This window comes from Falco punctatus (genome assembly GCF_963210335.1).
Source record: "Falco punctatus genome assembly, chromosome: 6".
Classification (NCBI taxonomy): Eukaryota; Metazoa; Chordata; class Aves; order Falconiformes; family Falconidae; genus Falco; species Falco punctatus.
Genome location: NC_137585.1, coordinates 60,031,747 through 60,056,097, shown reverse-complemented (window position 1 = coordinate 60,056,097; position 24,351 = coordinate 60,031,747). Strand labels below are relative to the sequence as shown.

Below are 24,351 nucleotides of genomic sequence, written 5' to 3'. Positions count from 1 at the left end.
TTATTACTTTGGCCAACCCTCAACAAATATAATTATTCCATATGTATACTATTTTTTTCTTATCAGTTAATGAATGATGAGAAATAGTGAAGAAAAAAGCATGTTCTCAAACATATCCAACAAATTTTCCTAAGCAAGACTCAGCATATTTCATGCTGCACTATTTCACAATGCACACAACTTCACTTTGAATGATCTCAGTGAATAAAACTAACAGAAAAGTTAGTCTTCTGATAATGAAATTGTAACACTTTGAGCACAAGGAATCAATCTTCCAGAAGTCACAAAAGCAACTGTTAATATCATTAATGTTTAATACCCATGTTCATAATGGTTACTGAACATAATTTCAGCATAGCTGGAATTTACTCAAGTTCACTACAAGCAGAAGAAGCTTATTCAGTCTCAACAGAACTAAAAATCACAATGCAAGGATTACTATGTGTCAGATTTTGTCCTCCTAGTCATAACTGATTATATACTTCTCTACCTGTGGACCTTAGCTACTTTTCCTTAGTTTCATGGCTTAAAGTATTTAAAACAAAACAAAAGGCAGCAACTTTAGTTACATTAACACGGTACCCTTCCCAAGACATCATATTCAAAGTTATGACTCCAGCCTTGGATGACACAGGGCTACTGGTGCCAGAAAGGATAGAAATAAACATACTCAACATACCTCCGTTAAATTTCACTTTTATATCACTAATGACTGACTTTTTTTTAACAAGACTCCATTTCCTTGCAGCTCTAGAGAGAGCACTGAATGGTATCACAGAGGAGCAAAACCAGTACACAGCCCACCTTTTGCTTTTGTAGAGGCAGAAGAAATTCAAAGACTTTCTATGCAGTTATAAATGAAGTATTAGTATGCAATGTTACTCCATTGTAATAGCAAAGGCAAGAATGGATTTTTTTACCACTGCTTTTAAAGAGATTTCCAAATACATATGAGTGGCCTGCTTCCGCTTTCAGGAATGTAACAGAAACTTTATATAAATGAAACAATTTTGCTATAGCCAAATACAAGATGCCAAGAAATTATACACATATTGTAATCACTGCAAGATGACAGGCTAAGACGCTACTACTTTTAACACTACCTAGATGCCCTTGGACACATTTATAACAAAGCCAGTGCGAAGTGTCCTTTATAGCAATAGATATTAAACCCAAACACAAGTTTCTGCAAAACAAACAGAGATTGTTTTTGGTATAAAACATCTAGGCTCACACATCTGTGGGAGAATTTAACAGGAACATAATGGGAAAAAAATACTGATAAACTCTGCAAGAGAACATTAGCTGAACCACTCTTTTCTATACAAAGTCTTATTTTGATTCTAAGTGGTCATTAGATTTCTAGCTCAAAGTGTATGAGCACATTAATAGTATTTGATCTATAGTAAGAAGCTAAAGCACACAAACAGTTCAATATGAAACCATGAACAAATACTTCTGGAAAAATGTGCAGAGCTTGCAAGCTCTTATTTTCTCTTGCTGAAAATCATAAAAGAAAATGCACTATTTTAATAACATTGTTTTATTTCTCTGCAATCAAGTGCCAATAAACTCAACATCTCAAAACAGAACTCTACATTCAAACAGCATATACGAAGTATAGTTAAAAACCTTTTCATGCCATTTTTCATCATCATTTTTAAAGTTTAAGAAACTATGTTCCCCATTTTCACGTATGTTGCAACAGTAATAGTTACCTTCACAGGAGAAACTTAATGCAAAACATAAAATACGGTAACAGCAACAATGTTTAAGAAAAAAATTAAATGACTGAGTAGCTACTTATATGGCATGGACAACTGCTTCCTGCCTGGGTTATCACAGATTTAATAGCAAACAATTCTGTGCTACAGCAAAATGCACCTTCTGCCTGTTGAAAAGCCTGCACTTTAAGTGGTCTTACATGAAATGCCAAATAATTTTGGGTGACAGATCAGTTTGACTTTTAACAGTGGAAGATACTCAACATTATTATAGTTAGCTACCAGACCATTCTTGAGATCAACAGAATTACATTTGACTAATTGTAAGCACCCAGCTACTCTTTGCATCACACTAAGAAGCCTGTTATATTCTCTTGGGGAAGATTGAGTGCCACCAATCCCATGCTGAATGCCACACATGCCTGGACTGAAAAAACACACCCAAACCAAGAGAATGAAAATATTTCTTACTCTATTTTGCTACGTTTTCCCTGAACTTACTGAACTGCTTGGAAAGGGGAGTTTGAGACACAGATGATCAGCCCTTCTTTACAAAACTTTTTGTAGTATCTTATTCATATTAGCCCCCAACTAAAAAGTAAACAAAGTCAGCAGATATTTTAGTCTAAGTGAATACTGATTTTTGAGGACAAGTGGTAGAGGATAATTTTTCATTTATATAAAAGAGAGGTTATATTTCTACAAAAGTGAGTTAACTATATCTTTTAATAGGAACTACATAGCTTTTTAATAACACTGAATTAATATATTAGCATGATTATTTTATTGCAAGCCTTATGCTATTTGGTGGGTTTGTTATCTGCCTTAAATTTCAGGGATTTTTCCCTTTAAGACAGCTGTTTTATATAACATGGCCTTCAAATCCTCATAAATACTTACAAAAATGGTGAGTTCTCCCTCTAGTCAGGGAAGTGCTGTCTGGAAGTACCATAACCTGATCACATACCCATGCGGATAGTCCCCCTTCCCTGTGACATTAACCATTAGGGCTATGATACAAAACTATAGTACTCTTTGGTAAGATGTCATCCTCTCTGTAAATCGCTTCTCACCGTGACTGGAAAGGAACATAACAGGTAACTCAGAACAGCCCTGTTGATTCTTGTTTGAGGAGACCAGAAAATAATTATGACGACTCAACTGAAAGCATAGATCAGTCTAAATTTGAGGGCTAATGGGGACAAATACATTTTAGGGTTTCAAACATGCATTGAACATACAAGAATGGAAGCAGGTAACCTGTCAAACCACTTCTACTGTTGTATTTCCATGCTTTCAAGCAGCTAGTTTGATGCTTGCCATAATTTTCATTTCTAAAAATCCCTAATATGAGGATTACAGGTTGTAGTATTAAAGTATTTACAGCAACAACTGCAGTCTGTCATCATCTATTTCAGGAAGTTAAAATCCTCACAACTCAAAAAGTGAAGGAAAGTACATACTTCCTAAACCTAAAAGGGGCCTGTGTCACATGCAGAGCTGCAAAGCTGCTTTCAGTTGGAGGAGATGCCTTTTAGGGAAAAAAAGGAAAGAACAATTTTGCTTTAAGAAGAAAAAGACAAATAGCTCAGCAAGATACACAGTAGTTTAAGCATTCAAATTAACAGTACGAGAAAAATAAAAATCTTGCAAAACGATCATCTCAGTTCACTGAAGAAAAGTGACAGTGGTGGTGGTTTCTGAATAGTAAAAGCAAGCTAAAAAGTAGCATCATGACAATTCTTCAATGTCTTGTGAGTTAGCATGTACTATGGTACTGTGTAGAAGACAAATGTGTATAACTGATCTTCATTAAGAATGCTATTCTTAAATCTGAACACGGTTTAATCCCACAATTTCAGCAATAAACTCAAGTTTCATAGCAGCACTGAAACTGCAGAACTGGAGGCAATGAAGGAAGTTACACAGAGCCACACTCCTTCCAACCTACTGACGTCAACAAACCAAAGAAACCCTCATGTTTGCATATCAGTGTTGCCCACTTACCTCTTAATCATCACCTACAGAAAATGAACATCATACCAATAGGAAGAAAACCGTATGTTCTCTTGCAGCAATGACCTATATTTACAACTTAACATAATTCCCCCGCATATTTCCATACAAATCTCATAAATATGTCTTAACGCTAATTTTGTAGAGTTCACTTCTGAAGTCTTCCACCACTGTATCTACAAATACAGTTCACTTTCCACTTTATGCAAATAAAAAAAACCCCAACATTTTATTGTTTTTTAACTAATACAGACACAGACAAGTCCAATACTCAAAAATAAACTTACTGTGTGGCTTTGACAATGTCCCAAGTGCTGTAATCATCAATGTGGCTCTTCCGTCCAAGAGATTCACTATATCCATGGTTGTAATGGCTTTGTGGCTTGATTTCCTAAAAAAAATAAAAACTTGTTATTAGAACACCAGCATTAGTGAACTTTCTCAGAAAAAAAGAAAAAATATTTTAAAAAATAATCTATAAGAAAAACAAAACCAGTATCCAGTTCAGCGTACTATAAAGCTACCTAAATCTGAGCATGGTAAGCCGACTGGCCACATTTTTATATTTTGCAAAGCAGGCCACCATATTCCCCAACACAGATTGCAAACACTTCCAGAAACCACCACTTGTAATACCAGAGTTCTGCCAAATCTTACGCTGGGGTATTTTTATAGAATGTTAACAAAAAATAACAGCAATTTCTTTTTTTGGTTCGGTTTGTGGGTTTTTTCGTTTGTTTTTAGAAACACAACATAGCATAACTGAAAAAAAATAGCTACTGGCCACAAAATAACAAAATCTCAGTCTGCTAGTACAAATAAATACTATACTTCAAATAGCACAGTTAAATACCTTTCAGAAAATAAATAATTGTGAATGACTAATAACAATGACTAGAACCTACTGATACTTTATTGATTCTTCAACTCCAGTCCCAGCTTCAGAGGTGATCTTTGTATGTTTAGCCTATGGGTCTCAAACATAAATGGCACAACCATGACGTGCTCTTCACCAGATACAGCTCCCTACAAAGTTAATTCTTTTGAAGGGCAACACTTCAACTGTCACTGCTTCTCTGGGTAGCATTTATATTAAAACATTGTATTCACAGATCACCAAGGCAGCAACATACCATTTTTCTTTACAAACTGCATGCATGTGAAAGTCAACACAGCAAGCTGAAATTGAGCAATGAATTCTACACAGCTTCTTAATTGTATTCCATGTTACAAGTACTACAGCTGATTGCCTCTCTAATTCAGCACAGCTACATAAAAAAAGTGAGAACTGCAACAGTGAAGCAGAAAAAGAAGCAAGCTCTCTCAAAGTCCTAAAAATGCATTTCAACTGATGTTATTAAAATGTATTCTTTACTTGGTCTTCCCCTACATATAATTTCATGGAATAAATTTTGTTTCTTTAATCTATACATGGAAACACTCTTAAACATCTTATGAAAAGTGTTTAAGATGCCAATTTCCACTTAGTTATTAAAATAAGTGATCAACATTTTCATTATTAGAGTTGTGGGGTTTTTTTAAATAGAGATATCTTGAGTCAAGATAACCATGATATAATACACCTAACCTTAACGAGGATTCAGTCACAAATCTCTACTACCCTCTCTCCCAAGAGGCATACGTTGCCCCACTAGCTTAAGTGACCAAGAGACATATTAGGGCTAGGGAGACTTCCTATTGCCAAGATGAGCAGGTCTCCCCACTTCTCATGTTCTCCGAGCTGTGCAATAATTTCTGCAAAAGCAGCTGTTGGTCACAATGAGAAGTAACTTACTGTTTCCAGTTGTGGCTAGTCAGCCAAAGTGCTTTCTACCTACGTGGTAATATTAACCAGCTCTCTGTTGACTGCAATGGCTGTTTAAACACCAAGCTGACATGCAGACAAGTAAACTGCGCTCTGACTCTCTTAACCTGGAACTTACTCGTCTTGGCTGTATAAACGCCTTCCCGATAACTGGCTGTTGGCAGTCAAATCAGTCATTACAAATTCTTCTCACTGAAGTTATTTCAAAGGTACTTTATTCTAAAATTATTGTGTGCATTACCTCTCTCTTTTAGAGAGGTGAAGAAGACTATTTAAGTCTGAAAAGCACATTTAAAATATCCATTTCCAGGTTTCAGCATGCTGAAGTGCCACTTAAACAGAAGTCTAAAAACTTACACCATTCATGACCTTGGAGTAAACTATCAAGAAGGCAGTCTAGTTGCAAACCTCAAAACTCTCAGTATTAACTTCAAAACCAAGTAACTTCAGTTAAGCATGTTTGTATTTGTTACATACAATATAGCTATTTCAAAAAAGGAAAATAAATCAAAGAAATTCTAATGCATTAAGTACATTTTGTAGTACCAAACTGTACTAAAATTAAGTCATTTATATAGCTAGAACATTTACAACATTTTATACACTAAAATTTTTCAATAAATTCAAGTGTTTAGATCTTTAAAAGCAGAACATAGTAACACTGAGAACCAGTGCAGCAAAAGTCTTCATTTTCAAAACAATTTATTCTTATGCATAGACTTCTCTTCAGAAAAATAATTCTTTCAATTTCACATAGTACATGTTTCCTTGACCACAATGCTATTTTGTGGCATTCAATTTTTCTTTCTAGGCCTGAAAAGACTGACTAGATTAAGCAACTAAGCCTTGCCAGCCCAGCAGGAAAGTTGCTCTGTTGCCATCTCTACAGGAGAAACAACCTAAAAGTATCACAGGACATCTGCTGTCATCCACATCCGATGTTACAATCAATTCTTTTCCTATAACAGAAACTGTTTCGCTTTGTATTTGAAGAAGGCAACTTATTAACCAAACATTTTTTTTTCCCCACCTACTAGATAAGCCAGAGTGTTAGCTGGAGTCAAGATGCTGAAGAAGATACTAGAGGACATTACAAAAAAAAAAAAAAAAAAAAAGAGAGAATGCTAACGTCATTATTTTGTCCAACGTGATTTTCTCTTTTCCATCACATCAGAAGAAAAGCAGAACTTATACAATCTCTGGTCACCTATTATTATACCACACAATCGCAGCAGGATTTTAGTTACCAAATTGTAATGCTCAGACCTTGAAAAACTATAAAGGACAAGTCAAGCAGGCAGAGGCCAGAACAAAAGAAATTCACTGTCCTGAGAATTCACCTTGATGTGAAGATAGTAGACCAATGTATTTCTTTGCCTTCCATGGCTGCCAGAAGGGGAAAATAGTCTCTCTTCTTGTTATCTAACAGTTATTAAAAGCAAACTGAGAAACTTGGGTTATTTTTCAGGCAGATGTTAATTTACCAGGGAACACTATTTCTCTTAGGCTGTGTTTCCCTGACCACTTCAAGCAGACAAACCAGCCTTCTGTTGTTCCCTTGAGTCCATACGAGCCAGTCAAGAGAGATGCCCATTTACCAGCAGTGTAAATTTATGTCCGCCTGAAGTGACCATGAAACCACAGCCTTGTGATACTAATGCTTTCACAAAAAAGTTGATGGGAACACAGCAATCTCTTAGGTATTAACTATTAACCATGTAAATTCAAAAAAGTGAGAGATTATATTCCTTAGCCCCTCCTACAGTTTTTCTACTACTTTTACTAAGGACTTGAAGGCAATGACAGTACCCTTAATTTCATTTAAAAAATACGTATTTCAATCTCCTTTCATACTGATAGCATCTCTGGACTACTCTTTTTACACTAAAATGTTCAAATTTTGTTACATTAATGCAAAGCAGCTGAAATTATGAAAAAGTCAGATTTGAGATGAAAGCAAATGAGTGCCTGACAAAATGAGTAAGCAAACAATTCTCTCCCTTTTTCCCCCAGTACATACATTAGCAGCTACAATCTATCTGTTTACTCTAAAGACTCACAAGTATAAACTGAAAGTGAACTCTATGTTTCCTGATTTACTAAGAAGTTAAGTTTGTATTTTACATTTAAGAACAGTTGAAACAATCCCTAAAATCCTGAAACATATACAGACATCACAGCCTCCAACACCATACAACAGACTCTCCTAAACACAGTGTGAACTGTGGAAAAATGGATGACTTTAGATTTGCTTGAAAAGAAGATGCAAATACTGCTCATTTTGGAAGTAAATGATTTAAGACAAATTCCAGGAAAGCATATCAAATCTGAATCTTCACACAAACCAGTCAGCTTTCTGCAGTCCGGACACAGACTCCCAAGCTTAGAGTCAAAATTTATTACTTAATATTATTTATGCAACTTGACAGTTGCATGTTGGCTTATAGTAGCATGCTGGCTACTATTGGTGCCATTCTACAGGATATAACTCTTACCTGGCATTGCAAGTGCCTAGTTTATGACTGATCCACAGAGTAATTTTTGGGTTCCTAAGTCAATAAGCTGCCAGGAATGAAGACAGAAGAGAACCTGTATTTTGTGAATCACAGTAATACCTGACTCACCTGGTGATACATGATTTGGACCAAGTCACTGCAAACAATGTTCTTACACACTGCACTTGGCTGACAAGGCAAAATATAAGATAGCCTGAAGTAGGAGACCATCATAAGACCTACAATACATGAATCCAAAACAGATATGAGCTCAAGGTGTTATCTCAGAGTCTACTGAAGACAGCTAACAAACACTTCCCTTGAACCTTCAACTTTTCATTTTGCAGTCCCTATCACAGCCTTAGGCATTTCAGAGATCAATTTGATTACTTACATCTGTGCTTGCAAAGCCTACTGGTTTGGTTAAACATCAACATAGCAGGAAACGAAAACTGTTGTATTCAACATGATTAACCTTCCCCCGGATGTCATGGCTTGTGATATACCAATATCTAGCCAACAGAACACAACTGCTAGCTCCCTCTGCTTTTATAAAGACTATATATACACCAATGGAAAAAAACAGAAATCATATTTGAAAATCGAAAGTGCAAAGCTCTCCTAGCCATTCTATGCACAACACTGAAACACAAAAGCACATTCTTAAAACTCACAAATCCAAATTATGTCCTTTTTAAAGAAAAAAATCTGCAATTGAAAATCAGTTTCTAATACAATAATACAGCAAATAAATGTTTTCTGAAGCATCTGTTGCTCAAATGAGAAAAGAGTAAACAAATTATTTGTATCTATCCAGCCAGGGGTCAAGTTCTGCCAAGTATCTCTGCAGTTATTTGGAAAGTAAGAATCAGAAAAAAAAAATATGCAAACAGTATGGCAATTGTTTCATTTGACTATGTGCTACACCGTTGCAAACATAACCCTAAAGTAGAGAAGCTCTTCAAATACCATTGTGGTAATTCCTCCATCACAAGGACTGCAACAGTATATTAAACTATTAAGTTTGCAACAAGGACTCAGTACCACAACACACCATTTAAAAGTGAAAGAGCAAGCCTAAGTATGCAAGGATTTCAATCTAGTCAATAAAACTTGTTTAGACATCAAAACTCGCTCCTAAGCCCGTACATGCTTGCACATATTCACTCATTACAAGTTAAGTAAACAAGATGGCTTAGAATAAAACCATGCCAAATCTTTAAAACTAGCAAACATTTAACCTTTTCCACCACTTCCTCTGGCAAGTTTTATATTTTTAAATGTTTAGCATAGCAACTTATAAACCTGCCATTTAAAAAGCTGTGAATATAAATCACAATCTCTCTGTATACGCACTGATAACAAATACAATGCTTTCAACACAGCCACACAACCACGCAGTGCTGCCACAACAAGCACGGGCCTTGCCGTAAGTCAGCAGCAGGCTACCTGAACACTGCTGCCTGTACCCAGGCATGCCATGTCCTGCTCAGCCCTGCTAGGACCAACTGCAGGGACATGATGTCAGGGGAGTTTGCCCAGTGCTAGTCATTCTGCATCAGCAGCTAAGCTAGATAGAAAGCATAGGTACAACATTCAGACAGCATCTATTTTTGGACTTTAACAGAAGATTAAAACACAAAATACAGATTACTCCTCCAACCTGCTAGAGAGAAAGCTCTGCTTAGAAGTCCTATACTGACCAAGATTGCTTGCCCAGCATTATTAAAGGAACACAAATAAGCATTTTAAAAAGCGAAAAATAATTATTTTTATCATGTTTACATCATGCCTTTCACAGAACTTTGTGCACTGTCAGTTTCACCGTCACCATTTGGCTTTTAAGTTCTCACCAAAAATAGGAAAGAATTAATCTCCTCTAAATGCACACCCCCTCACAGAAATTCTAGGAAAATAGTTTAAATCCTTAGAACTACTATGATTTTTTCCAAACATATGACAGATTGCTAATAAAGTCACAACGTAACATTTTGAGCCTAGAACATACACCACATTCACAAATGGCTTCAACAATATTGAAGTGTTATTTTTCCTTTTATGATGAAAACATTTATTCCAGGGAAATTTAATTTCACAACGATGATCCACTTTAAATGCATTTGGATTTCAGTTGACTTTTCATCTTTGAATTTGCTGTTAGTGGTTTTTATTTTTCGATATTTTGATCTCCACTGACAACAGTTCCTCCCCAGCTGCAAGTCAGGTAACCCAAATAGAGAGCAGAGGCCCTAATCTCCCTAATTTACAATAAGCAGGTTGTAAACACTAAATCTCTGCTTACTTCATCCTGTTTCAAGAAGACAATTCCAAGCTTGATTTGAGCCAAATTAGCAGTTTACCATTGCTAAAAGAGAAAGGTCATTTCTCTGCCCACTCTCCCCCATGGCTCTTGGCTCCGTGCTCCTGTTGTCTAACTCAAGCTAGCTGTGGTACAGTGAGCCCACTCAATTAATTGTGGGGCAGGGGCATGGGGGTGCAGAGAGGAGGAATTAAACAAGAAACAGAAAAACCTGATTCTTTTACAAGGACAGCAGGTTGAATCTGTTTTTCCTCCAAAAAGACTGGCTCCAGGGCCATTGGTAGAAGTAAAGCAAGTAAAGAGAATTAGCATGAACATTAAGCAAGTAAAGAGAATTAGCATGAACATTTTGGCAGCTGCCAATTGTTAATTTGACTAAATCATGGAACAACACACTCCAGCTTTTAAATATTCAAGGAAGTCAAGCTTACAGGATGAAGAAAATTATGCTATTTCTAGAAACCGGTAGAGTTGGTTGGCTTTAGAAGGTTGCAACAGACAGGTTTTACTTATTTATAAAAATCAAATTTGGTTCTCCATTTAGTGCCAGGGGTCACTCTTTCTCGATGAGCTTCCCACTTCAGTGACTATCCTTTGACAGTGCCCTAATCACTCATCTGTATCTGTGACTAGTTCATCATTACTCATTAGTCACAGAATGTGCAGATTGCTTGCACAGATATGTAAGAAATGCAGGGTAGGAAAACTTGGAAGAGTGAGAGTAAGGCTAAAAAAACGATAAGAGTTGTTTTGGAAAAAAGAAACACAGTAAAGGAGAAAAGCGAACATCCTCTGGAAAACAGGACCAATAAGATAGGGAAACAGAAGATAAAGCAAAATATGAAAAACTGCCAAAGGAAAAAGGGAAGTGCAGAAGAGAGGGGAACAAAAAGCAAGTACAGCTTCCAAGAACGAGCACTAACAATACCAGTATTCCCAATCACTTCTCAAAACCAAATGTCCAAGTAAAGTTATGCTCATTTCCCCTCAATGCTCAAATCTTTTAATCTTTTCCAATAAAAAAGGCCAAAATGAAAAATGCTTAAGGAGAATTCTGAGAAAAGTATTCATAGAAAAAAATTATGAAATCATATATGAAAGAATATGACCAAAACTGAATTATTCTGAGATCGCAGTTTCATAATTCGCAATTATATATAGCAGGAGGATATGAATAGGTCAATATGCCTGCTTGGACATAAGGAAGGGAGGAAAATACTGCTGCTTACAGCTGCTACACATGGCTCTGGTAGGCATTAACAGATGGCTAGGACTGCTTTTCCTTTAATGTTATGCAATATTGCTGCAAGGAAGCAATACCACGATCAAAGTCAGACATTCAAATTCTGAATGATGACCAAGATAATTGACACTTGAAGAGAAAATACTAAGAATTTCTAAAAATAAAAATGTAGAAATAAAAGCATCACCTTCTATAAATTATTGCATACTATTGCCTTTGTTTCTTAATGAAAAGAGAAGAATTATTTTTATTTTTTGATGACTATACTATTTCCATACCTGGCTATAGCTGAAAGAGTCATGATAAAATCAGAAATGACTGCAACTATTTCAAAGCAGCTTAACAATAAAATAATCCTTACATGTGTTATATTTGACAGGGATTACTGAAGGTTAATATTAAAGAATTACCCTCCATTTGATTTCTCTGTTCTTCATTTGACAGAATATAGTGCTTTTTAGTAAGCTTTCCCAGCTTTCCTCCTACTTTTTTTAAAGTGCAAGAATCTATACAGATTTATTTATAGTAATATGCATATTATAAACACCCACATTAGTTTATACACACTTAAACACTAGCCACTCATGCACTAGGATTAATAGAATAATGCTCCCAAAATAAGGACAAGCAAATAAATTTAATGCATTCCTAAAAAAGATACTGCTGGTATTTATTTTGGCATTTTTAACTTAAGTTCCTCTTCTAAAGTTATTGTAACTTTCCTGCCCCTACCCCTTCACCTAATTCTGCGACACAAAGTCACAGAAACAGAGGCTGAAGTGATCATGTATTAATTTTAGAGATGATCACATTAAATTCTTTACAGGCATGAAAATAACAGCTTTTTCTTCTCTAGAAACAGCAGTAAATTTAGGATAAAATCAGTGAAACAGCTAAGCTGACTAACTGTTGACTGTCTTCAAGTGGCAGCCGCCTGAACCTTCTCACACTCAAGTGAAGTCCTAGCCAGAAAAAAAAAAATGAAATAAAAAAATCTGCAGGGCTGTACAGGTCCACAAGTTTGAGGAGCCAGAGCTTTCAGCAGCTATGAGCTGTTAAGATTGTCTGAACTCGGATGATGCATATACACCTTCAGTTTAGCTAATACATGCCAGAAAACTTCCATCTATACCAATTACATTCTCCGTGAAAAAAAGTGCACAATACCAATTATCTTAACTGGCCATATTATACGTTAAAAAACACTGAACTGTTTGGGTTGCAATTATATACTATCTGAGTTGCCTTACTTTGACCTTTACAATTTATGCTGGGATTGTCCCTGCCCCCTATTATAGCATTAAATTACATAAATTGAGTATGACATGACAAACCCCCCTTCCATTCAATGCCAATTCTGTCGCCATTTTCCACTACTTTTAACAATTGACAGCATCCCATGAAGTCTGTTTGGTTTCCCCTCTTTAATTTTTTGGCCTATTTGCAAGGTTTCTTGACATGCCAAATGAAAAGATGCATTTATGAAAATCCCTGGAGAAGCCAATCATAGAATGGAAAAAACCCCATACCTAATACTCTGATTTTTTTTGTGAAAGCAAGTCACAGTTTAAGTCGACAATCCTTTCTTTAAAAAGCAGCAAAATAGATTGAGAAAAGCCTCAAACATGGTAAAGTAGTCATTTTGCTGATACTGAGTTCCACCCACAAGCAACAGAGAGAATAATCCTGCATACTTGCCAATGTAGATCTAATTTTTAAATGAGTTAGAGATGCTCAACTAGAGCCCTTTACCCAGCCACTTTATACAAAGGTCAGAGAACATGTGACTTAAGGCATAGCTGGTAATGAGCAAGTTTTATTTCTTCAAAGCAAGCATCCACAACCAATGGACAGCTTTCTAGTCATTTACTTACAGATTATGCTAAATTGAACAGTGTTATGCTTTAGGAAGCAACAGCTTCACAAGTAGGCTTTTCAGAAGGCCTTGTATTTGCACACAGTGTCAGCAACAAGTGTCATTTAAAACAGCTGCATTGACTAGCATTTGTAATGGTTAAAAAAAAATGGAAAGCTTAAAATGCTATGGTTTAAAATTTACTTGAAAGTTTTTTTTTAGTCAGCAACTTACATTAACATGTACATACATCCTTTTGGCTCTCTTTTCAAGGAGTCTTACATTGTGTTCTCAGCCAAAATCTCAGGATTTCAACAGAAATAAAAATGGGGCTTCTTTCCCCAAGTGATTTAAACAGGTCTAGGTCTCAAGAGTATATGAGCTTACACAAGTCTCAACATTAAAAAAAAAAAATCCCCGAGACATCTAGCACTAGTAGGAAGGCATCATGAGATAAAAACTTATAACCAGTTAAGCATTTCACTGGTTTAAAGTGCTAAACGTCAAAAATACATACTTAGGTGCATCTAGCTCAATCCTGATCCTCAGCTACTTGGAGAAAAAAAAAAAAAAACAAAAAAAACCAACTCCTCAAAATTCCCGGAAAAGGATATTCTGAAAATTCTTTTTCAAAGATCAAGGTTCTTGATTCAATTTTCAAACCTGGTAACATCACGTACTCAACAAAAAGTATATTGAAAGTTCTGCTTTATTCATCAAGTATTTGCCAAAGCCACTCTCAAATGTAAATTATGCTCCTTAGTGAGTTTACAGCTAATTCATCTCTGAGGAACAGCAAAAAAATTATATCAAGTATTAGAGGACTGGCAAGTGCACATGACAGAATGAACTGTCAGCCTAGCTATGGACCCTCTTTTCTCCTTGGCCGATACAGAAAAAAAAGAAAGGTAGTATAAGCTGCACTCAATCTTCACAGAAAACCAGTTTCCCATTCCCACCACAACTCTGAACCAGCAAATGGACCTTCAAATCAACAGCCAACTAAGCAAATTCTCATTCCCACTTTGGATAAACACAGGCTGGTTCATCTACCACAACTAGGAAGTGCATAAAAGGTGCTTCTAGTCATGCTGATAGTCGATTTTCTGCAGCATATGAAACAGCTTAGTAAATCTGTGGTATAAATAGGACTGTTCTAAACTGTCAGACAACTCCTAACCTTCCAAACTGGTCACACCAGCTCACCCTCTACTTTCTATCAGTACTGTAGTGCATTTGATCCTATAATGGATTAGGCATAGTGAACTGGCAGAAAGTGATTCACAAGTTTGGGTTTTTTTTATTGGATGCATTTTCTACAGATCTAGTTCCCTTAACTGGTTTATCCTGGGACCAGACCAGCATCACTGGCAGACACATGCAGCTGGAAGTGTTTAAAGGTAGGTTTCACAACCACCTTAGGTCAAGTTAAAACTGATGTGCCATCAGAAGGAGCGGTCACACTCACAGTCCTGGCTGCACATTCTTGGTTACCTCTTACAAGTTCTCACAACAGCACAGCAATGGTTTCAGTTAGATCAGGTCATACACTCACAAAGCAAGAAGTATTCCAGTTCACCTACTGGCCACACAACTGCAAGAGCTAGTCCCAGGAAGGGTAAGGGACTGTGTCTGGGCTCCACTGTGGACCATGTTTTTTAACATGTGATTGAGTTTAAAAAAACCTCACATCCTTCAAAACCGGCAGTTCAAGTGTTTTCAAAGCACACTCTGATGTCCCTCCTCTCTTGCTACTGCGCTCCCCCCTTCCTGAGTCATCCCTTGATCTTGAACAGCATTCCAAGCTCTGACCACAGCATTCCCACTACCATCCAGTTTTGGTACCTCCCCCCTTACAGGGACAATTAAGGAAACACTTCTGAAGACCTCAGGTCATCCTACAAGTGTAGGAAGAAACTACTAGATTTCAAAATTGCACAAGACAAATTGTAGTCTAACATTACACCATGTACTACTGGGCATGACAGACCTGAAGGTTTTCAATTCAGACAGACTCCCTCTGACTTCAGAAAAAGCCTTCAACTTTGTTCTACAGTCTCATTTGTAACAGACCCCAGTGTCTCTCCCAACTACAAGGACACTGTGAAAGTCAAATCTTTATCTCCTACTGTCTTTGAAAAGCAGCAGAGGACAGCATGCCTGCTGAAATACCAATTACTGATGCCACTCCCATTGAAACATGTCAGTATCACTGGCAATACTACCCAGTTTTCAAGCCAACAGCAAACATTTTCCTCTTTAATTCTGTAAACTGGATTCTGCAAAGTTAAAATGTAACCTTCTTCCACATGTATAATGTCTCACTACGTTCCTAAGCAAGCAGGTAAACACAGTGAAATAAACACTTGTTGAAAACTGAAAATGTGTGAAAACTGGGAGAAATAAAGACTGTGTTTAACAAGTAAAAGCAAACTAAGCCAACACAAATTCAGGTCAAACAAGACATTTATCACTGATGCTTTAAGAGGGCCTGTTTCAGAAAGTGAAAAATCCACTACTGTCCAAATCTGAAGAAAATACATTAAAAAAATAGATTTCAACTGTTTACAGCTTTTCAAGTGTTTTCAAGATGCCTGAGAAGCCACAATGCTACCACTGAGAAAAAGCCCAGAGTGACAAAAATCTGCATACAAGGGAAGTGAAAACAACTGTAAAAAAAAAAAAAAAAAAAAAAAACAAAAAAACAGCAAGAGAAGCATTGACAATGAGTGTCACAAATTAGAAAAATATGGCCAACTGAAAGGCAAAAGGACACAAGACATTCCTATCCCCACAAGGGCAAGTAGCATCCTAAAAACAAAAGAAATGGACAAAAATTGTCAAGATTACAACATAAGAATGATAGAACTGTCAATAACAACAGAAAGCCTCAAAATCTGAAAATGTTCGGTAAGTACAGAACAAAAACACCAGGAAAAAGCCAGAACATTTAAATCATATACTGTTGCCATGACAAAATGCTTTCTTATGTAACAACAAATATTATTAAGCTTCTTTAAAGTACAGGTTGTTTAGGTCAACTATGTAGTCCAAAAGATTCAAATACTGTTCTTCATTAAGCATGAAGAAACTCCAGTGATCTGGATAAAAAATATGGGTTATAAACATTCACCATTTTAAGTTGTTTCTGGCTTTTCCAAGTTTGACACAGAATTAACAAAAAAGCAAAGACTAGTAAGGCTAAGTACCATGACTTCACAGAATAATAAACCCAGCACTTGCTGTTTATACAGAAGTAGTAATGGTCAAACACATTTAATGTATGAAGTGGTTGATTTAGTATTGTTGATACTTTGATTAAGAAATTAGAATATAAAGTTAACGTAGTCTATCCTGTATGTATTAAAAACTAGAAGTCAACAAGCTTTATTCTTATGATTCTTTTTGTGACTATTACACATACTGTCCTAGCTAAGGACCACGTTGGCTAAAAAAACTCTCTCTTGCGCTTTTCAGTAGCTCATGTTTTTAAAACCTCAGGGGAGTGTCAATACAAAAATATTATTGAGAGGACACTATGCATCCTACAGAGCTTGGATTTTTACCCCACCCTACTTCATGCTTGGCTGCAACTCAAGAGTAGAGGTAACTTACATTGTGGGGGAAGGAAGGGGGACAAATAATACCTGATACTATGTAGCTTATATTACTTGGGGAAGGTTGGGACAGGCCAGGATAAGGTTTTTTAAATACCAACAAAAGCAAAGTCTTATCTAAATGCAGATCCATCCTGGTAACTATCCAGAAAGCATTGACAAGAATTGGAGGTGAGTATTATCACGGCACTAGCTTCCAGCGTGCAGTTCCCAGCATGACCAGTAGAATAGTCTACACATACGGAAAATGCCAAGTAAGAATGTGGAAGTTGCTTTGCTACTGCAATTGGCCCTAGTGTAGCTACTAGAACAGTGCTCTGTTCTCAAGTTCGCCAATACAGCAGTTATTGAACTCAGAGCAATGCCATGAAAACACTGGAAGAATAAAAGAACACAACTTTAATGACAGACTCAAAAGGATCAGCAGGACTGCAGACCATAACATCAGTGTAGGGATCCGACAACCATCAGCATATTAAATAAATACAGACAGACCTATATTTGGATAGATCTCTCTCAAGATGTAATGAATGGAAACAAATTAAATTGAGATTAGAAATAAGTTTGAGTCTTAGACAAATTAATTTGGGGGCAACTTTTCCAGCTATACCATACTATCTGTTGCTATAGGATTTTATTTTCTCTTTTACTTTAGAAGTAGTATCCCAGCTATAAAAGAATTAGTTCATTAAAAAACCCTCAATGCCTGTTATTAGAAGGTTGGATTACATCTGCAGTCCCCTCTGGCCTCAAACTATGAAACTAATAACCATGACAGACAAAGCAAGACAGAAACTTCAATATCAAACACGCTAATTTGCCTGAGACTTCATGGTTCCGACCTTCTTTTTAAATAATACAATAAAAAAAATAACTGATCTTTGAATGAGCTCACAAATGTAAACTTAGTCCCTGAAGTGATCTTGACTAAACTACAGATTAAATCTCATACCTTTACAGGACTATTAAGAACAATCTGCACCCCAACACAGCCTACCAGTATCAATAGAAATCCACAGGGAACAGTCAGACTGTAAAATCAAGCTTTTCACTGATACTGTAGATAACTAGGTCTAGTTTCTTCTGTTTGAAGTAAGTTTACCTATTTTCTTCACACCACCACCAAGGAATACAAGGAGGTATTCTGCTTCTAACTTCCTAGGTAGTTACAAATTGAATCACAGGGAGAGAAACAAAGATAAAAATGAAGGCTTTGAGCTGGGATAATTCCTGACAGAATCCATCACCCTTAAAATTTTCATCCAACTTTGCAGGAAGATTTTTCTCTGACTTCAGAGTAAGTCAAAGAAAAAAAAAGAAAAAAACCCACAAACCACCAAAAAAATCCCCAAAACCCCTACTTCCACAGTCAAGACTTTTCTAACGCCAAAAGAGATCTGTAACAATCAGTAACTTCCATCTCTCTCAAACATATCCCACACAACCTAACAACATTAGTGAATGCACTACACAGCAGTAACAAAAGAGATCTTCCGCCCTAGTAACAGTTCTTACCATTTAGGAAGAGATGCAGCCCTGAACAGATGAAATACCTTAGAAGTTCAGGCTGTATTAGGTCACACACCAAGAATATTTTCCAAACAAACAGGAGCAGTACAAACAAAATCCACTTCCCAAAGATCACACACACACTACATTTCAAAATAAAACATCCAAGCCTACAGTCACCTACCTAGTTCAAGAAGCTGTTCTTGTTTAGAAGATCCAAGGAATTTATAGTCAGAAGGCCTATTAAAATAATTTAGTCAAAGGACAAGTATGAGTTGCATTCCCATACTAGGGCTACACTGTATAAATGGAAGCAGTACTTGCCATTGTAACTGTCACCAGAAACCTGAACACTGGGAGATGGAAACCACCAAAACTACTTAGTCCAGTGTTACTGTTCCATCCTAGGGTACTCTGCATCTCTTACAATGGAGCAACCATATCACACTGTAGGGCAGTCAATGCCCTGCCCACCCCAAGATCTATACCGAAAAGGAGCCCCTCTCCTCCGTCATCTATGTACTCTGCAATCCTAGAATTCATGTATATAAAAGAGGCGGTAGATCACTCACAAAATCAGTCACTTCAACACAGTCTACACTCCTTCATATTCATGGATTTGAAACACCACCCAATTATCCACATGCAGAATTCAAAAGCTTGCATTTGGTCTCTAGAAAGACATCCAAACTCAAGCTGAAAACATCAAGAGCTTGAATACCCTTCTTCGTTACAATGATTACTCACCCTCACCATTCACTGCTTGCACCTTTCAACTTGATCCCATTCAGCTTCACTTTCCAGCCTTGGATGTTGTTAAGTATAAACTGAATAAAGCACTGCATCTCAGTAAGAAAGTATTTGCATGAGGAAAAAAAAGGTGCTCCTCACTATGATAACATGAACAGGGTTTTTCAAGCCTTTCACTGTAAGGCATCGCTAAAATAATTCTTAACTCTTTTCAATACTCTTCATTGTTTAACAATGACTTTTAAAGACAAAACTTCATCATTAATGTTACCACATACTTAGCCAAAAATAATCTCCTTGTTCCTAATCAGTAAACCACCTTTAAAAAAATATTCAAGGAATACATTACAATTTTTTTTAATCAAAGCATTATACTGGGAGCTTCTGCTGAACTGCCTGTTCATATTTATACCCTACCAGTCAATAAATTTCAGGATACAATCCCACGTCTATGTTCCTTATCTTCAATGCACTACTTTGAATATGGCTGCTATAAGGTGCACTTTGCCCTACTAGCTTAATTTCACATGAATTCTAGATGTTTTTTTTACCATTGTGCTGTCCTTCCGGCATAGTACCTATCCATCTCGTTCACCTGCAAGTTTTATTAATGGCAATTCTGTTATCACTTCCAAATCATTCACGGAGAAGGGGGAGTGGGAATAAAAAATATTCAGTCTAAAAGATTAACTTTTTTAAGACTTTCAGGAACAATGATATTCAGGAATAGTTCTCTCCAGCAACTATTTCCAAAATATATCAGTTACCCAGCAGCTCTCCATCCATTTATCATATACTGTAAGATGATTCTATTAGTATTATACAAGCAATTGACATTATCTGTTGTACTTCAGCACTAAAATGGTATTTGTATGCTTTGCTGTTCCACTAGTAAAGTTATAATGATGCTATTATCAAACAGTGGGATCTACACTGTCACAGTAAACTGAACTTGTGATAAGAAGAAAGAATAAGTGTCCTTTGAAACAAGAGTCTACTATATGTTTGGCTTGCTTTCAGGTGGGAGAGAGGGAGAGGCCCACAAACTCAGTCAGCAAGACACCACACCAAAAGCAGTCCCCCACCACCAGTTTCATAAAGCACGCATGTTTTCAGCAGTGTTTCTACCTCTTCTTACCAAAATTCCTTGAAACACTTTAAGCTGTGCCTTTCACAAATAAACATGTCTTCCAGCACACCAGTACTTCACTAATTTTTCACTATTTCCGAGAACATCTTTCCTGCAACATTAATACTGTGTTCATAATATCTCATGGTAAAATGCAAAGCCATAATGCCCGCATAAAAAATACTTTCCTTCAAAAAAAGCCCATCCAAAAACTTTGAAAGTAATCCAGATTAGTCAAAATAAAGAGACAGTAAGAAGCAAACATCTCATTAAAAAAAAAAAGCACAGAAAAAATATCTGAAAGATGCATGACACAAATAACAGTAGCATAAAACATAAGAAACTGGGAAAGATTTTGACAGTCCTATAAAAAGCATCAGTTTTATATGTATACAAATGTAAGAATGGATTACATGCTCCAACGTCAATACTTACATAAGGACATGGTGCTACTTTCTTAAAAAGGGGAAATCACCAAGTATTAAGGCCCCTGACCTTCAAAAATGACTGAACATAAGAGGTACTATGTTGTTTAGTGGACAAGTCTATAATGATACAGCTCTGCTGCGGTACAAAATCCTCAAGCTTTTAACAGACACTCCAGAAATACTCACTTAACAGCCAGTTTCACCACCAACATTAGAAACATCCTTCTCTTTTAAAGCTTATCAGCACAAAGAGATTTTAAGAACTACAGGAACACCCACTGAAATCTGTGTAAATATTACCCTGAGAATAAGATATAGTTAGCTACTCAGCATTTCTAGAAAAATCAAATTAAAAACCCTCAAGACTAGTAGACGAGCGATATTTATTGCATATTAAAAGATTCAGGTTGGCATTACAGCACACAACATGCATTAACTTCCTCATTTTTTGTACACACTCGACTTTATACACCAAAGGAACAGCAGAAAATTCTGTCAGATTGCTTAACTACTGAAAATCACCAATTTAAATTGCAATATTTTTGTTCACTACATAGTAATTACTCAAAGCTGATTTAAGAAACACAATCTTTTAAAACACAATGGTTTCCTAACAGCCTGTAGATGCTTTTCACTCCAGATTATAGTTTTAGACTGCCCATCTAGAGTTTCTACAAGTTAAGAACATTTTCTTTCAAAGAACATAAACATCCAACAGTCTGGATCATTACTGAAGACTTCTGTCACTTCTGGAAAACATCAGACACTGCAAGTGAGGATACTTCTCTGGTTAGTCTGGTGAAACGTAGCAACAGTCTTCGCACACCACTTAAAATACCCAAAAAACCCACAAAACCCACCAACAACTACAAAATCAAGAAACTTATTTGGGGTGCGCTGCCTTGCTACTTAACCTTCAGAACAGACAGGTCTATTTTAAAATCGTAAGTGAGCAAATTCTGGAGAAGTAGAGAAGAGTGGGTAGGATACACAATCGTGTGTAAAGACCTACAGAGCCCCTTCAGTCATCAGGAAAACCAGAAATGTCATTAAGACGTTGTTTAAGCAAAAAAGAGTACCATCTGTTTAGCAAAAACTGGAGCCTGACATATGCACTAATCTTTCTGCAGGCTGAAAAAACAATCCTTACAATCCTTAACGTATCAGGAGAAAAGTCTGCACGTAGAAGACTTCTCTAAACTGTCTGAAGTATGCTTCAAAGCATTCATACTAGTCCTCAAGAATGCACACACACTGTTGACAAAGGCGGGTGGCACAAAACAAGGGTAAAAACATGAAACAAAACGACCTCTACATGTTACCTGTAAACATTCCTACCGTCGCCTGGCCAATAGATTGGAAAAAACGGACCGTTTGCTTCCAAAATACCGCCCCCCCCCCCCCCCGGCCACTCAGGGAGCGCTGGGCCGGATGGGACTAGGCCAGTGCCAGCAAAACACAAGAGGTAACATTATTCCTCCTCCTCCGAACCGCTTCCCCCGGGCTGCTGAGCAGCAGCCCCCGCCGGGGCGGTGGAGACGGGCGCCGAGCCCGGCTGGGCACCGAGCGCTGCGGCTCTGGGACGCGGTGCCGCGGCCACCACCCCGGGGCGGCTGTGCCCGCGGAGCAGCGGCTGGGTGGCGGCGGGCCGGGGTCGGGCGGGCCCCCACCGCCCTACTCCCCCCCCCGGCCCAGGGTCGGCCGGGTCCGCCGCCGCCAGGGAGGCCGCCGTAAGAGGGCCCGCGGCGGGCCCTGCCCCGCTCCCCGCCACCGGCACCCGCATCCTTCTCCCCGCCTAGCCGCTCTCTGCCGCGACCCGGCCCGGCCCAGCCCAGCCCAGCCCTGCCCACCCCGGCCCGCCGCCGCCGCGCACACCCAGGCCGGCGGCGGGGGGCGGCGGCGCACCTCCCGCCCTCCGCGCACCCCGCCCGCTCGCCTGGCCCCGGCCGCGCCCTGAGCCCGTGCACGCCACCGCCGCCCGGCGGGGTGCCCTCACCTCCGGGTGCAGGATGGGGACGCAGCCCGCTTCTTTCTCGTACTCCTCCAGAGGCGCCGCCATCTTGGTGGGAGCCCGGCACCCGCTGCATGCCGGGTAATGCGCGCGCGCCCCCCGCGCTTCCCCCCCTCACGGGAGGCGCGCGCGCGCGCACCGCCCCCTGGCGCCCCCGGCGGGGGAAGGGCGCGCAGCCGCGGGGCAGAGCGAGGCCGGTGAGGGGACGCGGGGGGGAGGCCCGGCACTGCCACCCCCGGCCGCCCTGCAGCGCCCGCGCCGCCCAGCCGCCGGAGCTCGGCCGCTCCTCGGCGGCTTCGGCAAGGGCGGTGCCGGGGAGCCGCCTCCGCTGGGAGCGACGGGGCGGTGGCGCGACGGCGCTAACGGGCCTCGGGGCCCCGGCGGCGGCCTGGGGACGAGCCTGCGGGCGGGTTTCCAGCCCGAGGGCCGCAGCTGGCGGATAACTGGCACGGCACGGCGTCCGCCCTCTGCTCCCCGGGAGGCGCGGAGGGCTGGGGGAGCGCTCCCTGATCCTCTGCCCGCCTGCCTTCCCGCCGCCGGGCCGGACCCGCCGCTCCGCGCAGCGCGGCCCTGGGCGGCCCCGGCCCCCGCAGGCTAGGGGCTGCAGGCCGCTCGGGGCCCCGGAACGGCTGCCGTGAGGCAGGCAGCCGCCGACGGAACAGAAATCAAATTTTTTGCTAGCAACTTTGTTTAGAGAAGCATGTTACTCTTTGGAGATACCGGTATCAATGCTCCTGAATGAATATTTAATATAATTTAGGTTTTGAGAGATACTTTAGCTTAGATTAAATTCATTATAATCTGGAATGAGAGCAAAAGGCGAGGTCCCCTGTACATTTAATGTGGATTTGGCTACAGGCTAAGCAAAGTCTGTCAGCTTGCTTTGGAATTTTTATTCATGCCTACTAGGTAGCAAAGAGAGTGTGGGAAAAAGCCAAGAGAGTTTTTATAAGGTTTTCAGTCTCAGCTGCAGGAACGTTTGAAACCCCCTAACAGTTCAGAGGACACTTGGAAGGGATTCATTCCAACCGTTTGTACCCAACTGAACTGGTGATTTCTTACATCCTGTCACACGCACTACCCAGATGGCCAAGCTATCTGCTGCAGATTCAGGGGTCAAAGTACATCGTGCAGGAAAAGAGGCTTGGTTCTGTTTAGGTTGTCATTTCTGTTCTTATAAGCTGTGTAATACACAAGCAGCCAAGATTAGGAGCCCTAAAGCTCTTTATTTCAAGCCTTTTTTTTTTATAAATTGCATTTTTATAAAAAATGGTTTTGCAATTACAGAATGTTATCACCGGTTTGACTGCTGCTTTATGTTGTTGTATCTCTAGTGCTCTCATTTGCCTTTGTGAGAAAAGGACCTTTAGATAATACATTTATTGTATCATAATACATTAAGCTCATAAGCCTAAAACCCCACAATGAT

General features: G+C 38.9%; 1 protein-coding gene across 3 annotated transcripts in view; it reads right to left on the bottom strand.

Annotated features, from left to right (window-relative positions):
- ZDHHC17 (zDHHC palmitoyltransferase 17) overlaps nt 1–23,096 on the bottom strand; it is a 72,620-nt gene extending 49,524 nt beyond the window's left edge. For all 3 annotated transcript variants that reach the window (XR_013928969.1, XM_080392532.1, XM_080392533.1), the window contains exons 1-2: nt 22,908–23,096; nt 4,028–4,131 (exon numbers count right to left, since the gene is read on the bottom strand). Coding sequence is in view for 2 of the 3 variants with exons in the window: in XM_080392532.1 (XP_080248658.1) it covers nt 4,028–4,131; nt 22,908–22,970 (167 nt within the window). In the remaining variant the exon portion in view is untranslated. The remainder of the gene's footprint in view (nt 1–4,027; nt 4,132–22,907) is intronic.
- Nucleotides 23,097–24,351: the final 1,255 nt, after the last annotated feature.